The sequence below is a fragment of the Cryptomeria japonica genome, chromosome 10 (genome assembly GCF_030272615.1).
Source record: "Cryptomeria japonica chromosome 10, Sugi_1.0, whole genome shotgun sequence".
In the NCBI taxonomy this organism is placed as follows: domain Eukaryota; kingdom Viridiplantae; phylum Streptophyta; class Pinopsida; order Cupressales; family Cupressaceae; genus Cryptomeria; species Cryptomeria japonica.
This window is the reverse complement of record NC_081414.1, coordinates 920600618-920610032: the sequence shown is the minus strand read 5'-3', so window position 1 is coordinate 920610032 and position 9415 is coordinate 920600618. Positions and strand designations below refer to the sequence as shown.

The window sequence follows — 9415 nt, the reverse complement described above, 5'->3', positions numbered from 1 at the left end:
TTTTCAAAACCATATCAAAACTTGAGCCGAATCCAACGGTTCAATTGTGTGTTGTGACTCCCACACTGAGACCCATTTTGATTGTCAATGGTTAATGCTCGATATATGATGACATCCTCAGGTTGTGACAAAAGACATTATTTGGAACATGTGATAGTGGGCTCAAATAGGGCAGATTATACTTTATCTTTCATCTCCACTATTCATATATGTTTTAATTATTAAGTTGCATTTATAATACTATGGGAAAATATTTACAAGGAACATTATAATGAAATGAAATCTTCAAAAAGAGGGAGTTATTGGGAGAGGAAAGATTAAAAAAAAAAGAAAGGACATTAATCGATGATCTTTTCAAGAAACGGTTATGTAAATCGAAAAGAGGTCTTTAAAAAAGAGATTTTCAGTGGTAAAAGGGTTCTTCTTTTTTCCAGAAGCCTGTGTGTTGAAGGGAAGGAGGAAATATTTTATATGAATGTAACCGAGATAGAGGGAGAGAATTAATTTTAAATTTTTTTTTGCATAGCTTGATTTTGGGTGTAGGGATAGAGTGATCAGTTGGTCACCTTTATTTATGTATTTGGAATAAGGAAAAATATATTTTCAAATACATTGGTATGGATATTTATTTTTCTGATTGAGATTGATTTGTTGATCACTTTGGTCATATTCCTTGTATTGTTATGTTCTATCTTGTCAAGTATATGTGTGTATTGCAAAATCTATAGGTTTTCTACATTCACATATGTAGAATGAAACGTTAAATTTCCCTTTGTTCCTGTGTATATGGGAAGATCAAATAGATGGTCTATGTGCTATTTATTTGTTTCTCTCTTTGTTATTTAAATTTTGAATCGCATTCATGCCATATTGATGGATGAGTGTTAACATGCCTTCGTGTCTTTTGGTTAAAGACATATTCAACATTTTAATCCATTGTAAATCTTGTAAAGAGGGAGTTGTACCTCTCAATTCAGAGGAAGATTATCAATTCAATGATAATCTATCCAACTGTTAGTGCTCTTTGTCCTTTATCCCGTGCATTTGGAGTTAGTATGTGTATTTATTTTTGAGGGACAAATTTGTTCACTAACACTTCACAAACAAGTCTTTTTCTTTGTAATTTGGTTTTGAAAGGCTCCCATAACCCATGACAAAGACCTAGAAAAAAGAGACAAAACATGAAAAAACAACTTGGGTAACTCGGTTTTGAAAATGCTCCCAAATTATTTTGAGTAACAACATACAAGGGTTTTGATAGGCTTCCCCAACCAACAAAATGGGTTTTAGAGTGGCTCCCACAACCAACAAGGAAGACTCAACAATAGCTCTTGAAAAGCTTGTCCCCACCACACCAAAAAATCCCATCTCCACCTCAATAGAAGACATCCCTACCTCACCTCAAGAGGGTCATTTAAGTAAGAAATTAGCAAAACAAAGAGTTGAAAACAAGCCACATCTACAACCACAACAACAACTTCCAAACTACCATTCTCCACCCCAACATAAGATGTACCCAACTTTATAGTGTCAACAAGGGAAGAAAAAAGCAAAAAGAAGAACTAGGAAATAACATCCCCCTTATCCATATCAAAGATTTCCACCTCCGTAGGAGACCACTCCACATCGATAGGAGCCACACAATAGAAATCTAGGAGGAAAGAAAAAAAGGGCATCTCCAGATGAGCATCCATAAACAAGGCCTGCCCAAACCTGCAAGAATAAACTTCATCCCCCAAATAGAGGAGGAAGCTCCTAACCAAAAAATCCAAAGAACAATCGAAACAACCCCTACAAACTTATGGGTAATCGAGAAAAATAGAAGGAGAAACCTAAAGAACTCCCAAACACTAGCTCTATAGTGTAGTAGACCAAAGAATCTGAAAAGGACCAAAACTACACTAAGAGCATCTCAAAAGAAAAGAGGAACAAACCCACCACCGCAAAAACCCTCCCACACCCAAGCCACCTTGAAATTGGGCTAGGGAGAACCAAGGAGAGAAAAGACCTCCACCACACAAAAAATAGAACAACCACCAACATGCATGTAGGTGTTGGAAACCACAACAACAATTGAAAGTAGAAGAACCTCTATTTGAAGCCAACATCCTTCCCCTCGACATCAATTCCAACTCTCCCACTAGCTAAAACCTTAGCAAAGAGTAGAAGAGGCGTAACATGAAGGGCAAGAGTAGAGAAAACCCTCACCAAATGCCAACCCTCCTCAAAAAACACCACCCCCATGGAAGCACTAATCAAGGAAAACACAACCATGCAAGAGGGAGAGAACAAACTCAATGCCAGGGCCACGAACAAAACAAAACCCCCGCTAAAACCATCAACAAAAACAAGGCACATATCAATGAGAAAGTTCCCCTAACTCATCGCCTCAATAAAAACATTAGGCCTAGCAAGAGAAAAAAAGATCTCCTTTGTCACTTGAAGATGAACCAAGCAACCAAAATAGACAGAGGGAACCACAACACCACAAAAACCCCGAACCGAGCAAAAGGGAAAAGAGACAAAAACAAAAAAATTAATTCTGGGCCATCTTTGAGGCCATCTACTTCAAGATTGTCCTCATCCTCAACTTCACCCTCCGCTGCACCAAACTCCCCAGAATTCATACCCTTTGACCCTACGCTCCACTTCTTGCTTATTGCATGTCAAAATTATAGTCACAAATTTTTTGACAAAGTAATTGAAGCGTCGTAAATTGTATTTGCATACAATTTCGTCCTCACCTAGATCTCACCTTGGTGCTTTGTCTTTTGACATGCCCGATGATTCTTTTTCTTTTTCTCACACCACCTCATAAACCCATATTTTCACCTTCTCTCCCATCTCTACCTCAAATCTAAGTCCCGATTCACAAGACTAGGGTGCTATGATGCCTCGGTCCTCTTAATCTAGACCCAAATTTGGTCCTCACAAGGTTCACATCAAGTGAGTAGGAAATTAGATCCTGTGTCATCGTACTCCAAAAATTCAAATGGTTTTTAGGTAGTTAGGTATAAAAGAAGGTCTACCCGTCTTGTTTGAAATAAAAAAAATGACGAAAAAGCCTAAGTCATCTAATGATCCTAATTGCACTCTAGCAAATTCAATTCAAGTGAGCAAGCAAATAAGCATTCATCAAGCATTGGAAAAGAAGTGAAGTCAAGTTCAGGCATTCAAGATGGCATCTATGATCAACCTTTTATGAAGGCATTCTACAAGACATCCTAAAATCCTTGCATGAGTTTTCAAAAAAGCCTCATCAAGGTATATATTTCAATTGCAAGCATTCAATTTTAGATCTAGCCTTTCCCTCAAAAGGAAAGAATGTTGTTGCAATTTCCATTACAATTATCATTTCAATTTCAAAGTTAATTCCTGTACCGCGGTTTGACCCAAGGTAAATTCCTATCCACAACCTTTTTCCTTTCTTTATGTGTGCAAGGAATTGACTCAGGAGTTGTGATCAAAGATTTCGATAGAGTTGATGATGACAAATAGGTTTAGATTTCAACGAAGTGAAAAGCAAAAGACTAGGGCGACATACTTAACCGATCCAAGAAATTTTGCCCGAGCTTTTAATAGTGAATCTAGTGCATCTCCCTGATCTGAAATAGATCCTACTTGTTTGTGTTAGAATTAAAGGACTAGGGTGACCTAGCTACCCAGTCTTGAAAAATCAGCCTGAACTTTTAGGAACAACTTTTGATTCTCTTCTTTTTCTTAGATCCCTTCTTGTGACTCTATCTGATTCTTCTAAGAGTTTGTTTTTGTTGTTTCATCTCAATTATCCCTTGCTTCATCCAAAATCATACAATTCAAATCCACTTTCAACTAAAAGAGGGTCGAAAACTAAAACAAGTGAATCTAATCCGAATTTCGACCCTTTTTCTAATTGAATTATGCTAGATCTATTGGATTCACTAGTGTTTTTATTATCTTAATTGGTGAAAACCTAATTTTTCCCAACCAACACGATATTATTGTTAGAATTGAATTTTAATTAAATAAAATAGCTCTAAATAGACATTTCTATAGATTTATTTAAGATATATCGATATAGAATTATAAAACCAACACATTGTGGGCTTTGACTGGTCAATTTTTTTTTCTTTTTTCTATTTTTTGTTTTGTTTGTTACCATCCCCATTGGACACATTCCATGTTTGTCGGACCATTTTGTTTATCACATCTTCACCCACTGCTAAAAACGAGTATGCCTTTAAATATTCTCCTTTAAAAGGGTACAAAAATCTTATATCGAGCTCAAGAATGCAGTAGCTCTTAAATGCACACTCAGATAATTTTCTTAGGGCTATAATAATATAAATTGATAGTTACGATATAAATTGATAACTTTCTATACTAGTATTATAAATTTCAAAGATTGAAAATATTTAATATTAAAATTAACTTAAATAAATATATTTAATAATAAAAATATTATACACCTCATATTTTCACAATTAACTTCTTGTCACAAAACCTACCCAGAGTATGGTTTCTGGATTTGATTGTGTGTAAGATTTTTGCATCAACATTTCGGATCACAAAACTTACCTTTCTTTACTTATTCCTATATTGACTTAATGATGGAGACCTTGTACCTTTACTAAGTTGATAAGGGGTTAGATATATGCACCTTGTTTGTAGCACAATTAAATGCGAAATCCTTAAAACATATGGAACAATTGACAACCCCGGTGATGGGTGTGGTCCTGCGGACAGGGCGTCAAATCATGGGAACTAAAATAAAAAAGCTAAAATTCCATTACAGGAAAAGTTGGGTTGCTTATGCGAAGCAATAGATTTAACAGTAGGGTTTGGCCGTATTAGCGCATGGGCAAAGCTGACGTCCTTCCGCATGTCGGGCTTTGCAGTGACACCCAGCAGCGCAAGAACGCACGCCACAACATTTCTCTGACCTCCAAACACCCAGTACGGCTGGAGGAATCTAGCCCTCCATAACCTAATGTCCCGCCTCAACACCACCTGCCTTCACAGATTTCAAAAACTCTTACAAAATTTGTGTTTTTTTTGACAGAGGGAAATGGATCAAAGTTCTGCAAATTGTTCTGACCCATGCTGTATGGTATAAAACCTTAAAAACATTCCGCAGATCGTGGAATTCGAGGTCGGCATTAAAAAATTTGTGTAAGTTGGAAGAAGAATATATTATTCGATGATTGGCTTTTGTCTGCGCAGGTGGGGCATTATTCTCGATTGCCCCAATTCGCATGGCGTTTGAGATAACAGAACTCTGAGGGCTTTTTGCATTTATCCCGACTACCTCTCATGCGCAGTTGCCACTTTGTTGATCCCATAAAACAAAACTAGCCGATTCTGATCATTGTCTCATTCCTTTTTAATTTATATATAAATTTTTGTACGTTTCTGAGATCAGAGGCAATATAAAGACGCCTATGTGCGGATCTTTGCTGTACCAGAAATCATTGCTATTCTGTGGTGCAGGCGTTCCGTCTTTAATCAGCCTTTTCTGTGATAAAATCAAATCCGTCACCACGGGGTTGCCTGTGTGGATGCTTAATTTTGCAATGGATGTTCTCCGATTGCAGCAGCAACATTCTCAACTCACTTATTCCCTTTTCAACGAGGCACGCAACATTCTTTTAAAAAATTCTTCTCTCTAATCTATTTTCGCTCAAATTTTTATTTTGATTTGAATGTTTGTTTTTTAACTTTTTGTTTGTGTTCAGGGCTTTCTGGATGAGCAATTTACACAGCTGCAGCAGCTCCAGGACGAGAGTAATCCGGACTTTGTGAGCGAAGTGGTGGCTTTGTTCTTCGACGATTCTGACAGGCTGCTTGAGAACCTAGGAAAAGCTCTGTATGTCCATTACTCGTTTTAAATTTTCCCTTGCTAAATCACAAACTATGAACTTTCAATTTCTCAACGCCTTCACAAAGTTAGTTACCGAGTAGTTCTCACAGTTCTTTAATATTTTGCGTTTTCCATTATTTAGATCAATTTAATCCATTCAATTTCTTTGATTGAAATTGAAGCTTGTCTTTGTTAAATCAATCTTTAACCTTTTGCGTTCTCCATTATTTAGATCCATTGCTCGTTTGAAATTTTGATCACAAACTATGAACTTCCAATTTTTCAATGCCTTCAGAAAGTTAGTTACTGAGTAGCTCTTACAGTTCTTTCATCTTTTGCGTTTTCCATTGTTTAATCAAATTTAATTTATTTGAGTGAAATTTAAGCTTGACATTGTTGAATTAATTTTTAATCTTTTGCGTTTTCCATTATTTAGATCCATAACCCGTTTCGAACTTTCCTTTACTACTAAATCACAAACTAAGAACTTTAAATTTTTCAACTCCTTCACACAGTTACTGAGTAGCTCTTACAGTTCTTTAATCTTTTTTGTTTTCCATTATCTGGATCCATTTAATCAAATTCAATTTCTTTGACTGAAATTCAAGCTTGTCTTTGTTGATTAATGGCGCTTTATCCTTGCAGCGAAAAGGAACCAATCGATTACAAGAAACTCGATGCTCATGTGCATCAGTTCAAGGGAAGCAGCTCCAGGTAAATCCTCATAATAGTGATGGAAACAGAAAATTCTTTCAACTAAATTAAATTCCAGGATTAGCTCTGCAAATATCATAATCTCACAGAGAATTGGCTTAACATTGACAGCGTAGGCGCACACAGAGTGAAAAACGCATGCATAGCCTTTCGAGCATATTGTGATGAGAATGACCGCGCAGGGTAAGAAACAGAATAGAAAATCACTCCTGGTTACGTAATTACTGACAAATTTTAAAGGCAATTACTGTCTCTGTGCAGGTGTATACAATGTCTGCAGCATATGAAGCATGAGTACTACCTTGTGAAGAGCAAGCTACAGGAACTCTTTCATGTACAAACTCTAATTTGTGTTATACTACTTTTGTCTACAGTCTTTCATGGCAGACCAGGGTTTCAAATCTGAAGTATTAACATTATATGATGAATCTTTGTTTGATTTGCAGCTGGAGGAAGAGATTTTGTCTGCTGGTGGAACGCTCCCTCTCATAGAGTAACCAGGAAGATAGGATTCTGCTCAATGAGGAACTGCATTTATTGTATTATCTTAGATTTGGGCATTTAATATGAGGGGATTTTGATTCTGGAAGAATGCTTCACTCTCCTGCCCCCTTTTAAAGGGAGAAGATAGCTTCCCTGTAAATGTTTTTACGGCTCGTTATTTGCACTTCTCTTGAGTAATGTATTGCTCTCTTTAAATTAAGCAAATGTTTTTACGGCTTGATATTTTCACTCTTCTCGAGTGATGTTTTGCACTCCTAGTAAAAAATTACTCATTTTGGCAATTTGAAATTGACAATGACTTGGACAAATTTTTACTTTTCACATAACTTACAGTTTTAGAATATGCACGGATAAATTTATAAATGATAGTGTCATAATTCATGGTCATTATATAAGAAATCTGTAAAAACAATTTTTGTCCATAAGTTGTTTGACGGCCATGGATGGCCGTCAAATTAAAGGAGTACTGGTTATTAAATAAATTTTTGCTTCTAATTGTCAAATAGGGGAAGAGCACCAGTAGTTGAGCATGTACCAATTGTTGTGAGGGTAGTTGATACCTTTTGTTCCAAAAATTGAACAAATAAAATTTATTGTTTGAAACATAAAATATCAATTTTTGTTACGAAATGTACCAATAGTTGTTAGTAAATGTACCAATAGTTGTTAGGAAATGTACTAATATTGCAAAAAGTAACCAACCAGGTGATGCCATGTCAGCTGCACAACTATTGGGGCCTCTTTAAAGAACACAATTTTTTTTATTATGAATTCTTGTGAAGCCCTACCTTATCAAGTAGCACATTCAAATCGACCAACTTCACATTGTTTTCAAATTGAATACAAATATCTTCATACACCACAATCTATGATGAAGTGTCATTCAATTTCAACCACACCTTTATGGCAAAAAATACAAGTTCTTTTTTTCCACTCTTCTTTGCCAATTATCCATTTACCTAACACACATCTAAAATGATTAGAACCAATCTTCAATTGCACAACTAGAATTTTAACCTTTCCTTTAATTGCAGTCCTCCCATAGACTTTTTTTTATCACGTTCCTACATGAACTCTTTAACATTATATACTTTTTATCAATTAATATATTTTGTTCACATAAAAATTTACCCCAACTTTTTTAATCTCTTTATTAATGACAAGACATTCTTCATTAATATAAAAGAACGATGACCGTCAAATTTAATATGTAATTCTCTTCCCGAAACCCAACTCAGCTGATTAATGACATGAATATGCGCAAAATGGTCAGTTATTTGGACTTAATAAAAGGGCTCATGGATAATGTTAATTGAACAGATGTAGGTTTGCAATCATTAACTTCGCTGGGGAATTCAAGAAGATTATTTTAGACAATGCTCATCATTATAGTTTGCGCTCATCACTTCAATTTGCTTCTCCGAAAACTTTCCCTTTAAGTAGGGACTTTTTTAAATAAAATTATTGGCCTATAGTACAATCCCTCCATGATGATGTCAAATGGGGGAGTTTAACGAATATTTGTCATGCCAAGCACCGAAAAATAAGACCTTAATGGTGGCAATTATGTGAAGAACAACTCTCTTAATATAGATGACATAAAATTGATGAAAGCATGGTTCTATAACGTGTGACTTTAGGAAATGCTATCTTTTTGTACAATAATGATTTAAGAATCTCCATCAGATCTATGTTGTGTTAGTGGATATAAATAGAGATGGAAGTTTTAATGCACAAGAATTACATGTAAGAGCATCTTTTTGATAGTGTCATTTTGTATTCAGGCTTGATTAGTTTAATTTGGGTTGTTAATGATGATGGTTCTATGTTGATAGCATTCTTTTAGGTTGTTTGTCATTACTCTTTTTATTTGCAATTCCTTTTTTTGACTGCTATTCTTACGTACAATTTTTTGCTTTGTTCAATGAAACATGTAAGAGCATCTTATTACCTAGAAAGTAGAATAGGACAAAAAAAATGGGGTGTTCAAATTTGATAGAGGAATCTACGACATAGAGGTTACATTTTTTTTTATTGGGGTTTGGAATTTGGGTCTAATATTCAAATACACAAAATAGATGATTTTGTTTTATGGTATTATATATCATTTATTGTTTTTAATTTTTGACTTGGTTATATATTTGATGCTTGGAATAGAGGTTTTATGTCGTGCATGTATTTTATAGGAGTTTATATTGCTAATATTTCTCTATGGTGGTAAATGCTTGTGATTGGAGTGATATGTTGATAATGTAATGTAATCTGATCGTTTGTAATAAAACATTGAGTACTTCTTCAATTTTGAGTTTCTCTTGAAAGAGTTTTCCTAGGGTATCTACTATGTTATACATTCTATCA

At 35.2% G+C, this 9415-nt stretch overlaps 1 protein-coding gene across 3 annotated transcripts; it reads left to right on the top strand.

Annotated features, from left to right (window-relative positions):
- The first annotated feature begins 4811 nt into the window (after nucleotides 1-4811).
- LOC131038332 (histidine-containing phosphotransfer protein 1) lies at nucleotides 4812-7352 on the top strand. 3 transcript variants are annotated; one of them, XM_057970717.2, is made up of 8 exons: nucleotides 4834-4935; nucleotides 5042-5151; nucleotides 5470-5612; nucleotides 5715-5845; nucleotides 6485-6553; nucleotides 6665-6736; nucleotides 6815-6887; nucleotides 7000-7352. In XM_057970717.2, the coding sequence occupies exons 3-8, from the start codon at nucleotides 5538-5540 to the stop codon at nucleotides 7048-7050; spliced, it is 471 nt and encodes a 156-aa protein (XP_057826700.1). In that variant the 5' UTR covers nucleotides 4834-4935; nucleotides 5042-5151; nucleotides 5470-5537; the 3' UTR covers nucleotides 7051-7352. The 3 variants fall into 3 exon arrangements, with proteins under 3 accessions (XP_057826698.1, XP_057826697.1, XP_057826700.1); XM_057970715.2 differs by having other exon boundaries at nucleotides 4812-5151; XM_057970714.2 differs by having other exon boundaries at nucleotides 4832-4935; nucleotides 5042-5612.
- The last annotated feature ends 2063 nt before the right edge of the window (nucleotides 7353-9415 follow it).

Coding starts and splice junctions, on each gene's coding strand:
- LOC131038332 (XM_057970714.2), top strand. CDS start 5,421: ATGTGCGGATCTTTGCTGTACCAGAAATCATTGCTATTCTGTGGTGCA. Junction 5,846..6,484: donor GAGAACCTAGGAAAAGCTCT/GTATGTCCATTA, acceptor TTATCCTTGCAG/CGAAAAGGAACCAATCGATT. Junction 6,888..6,999: donor AGCTACAGGAACTCTTTCAT/GTACAAACTCTA, acceptor TTTGATTTGCAG/CTGGAGGAAGAGATTTTGTC.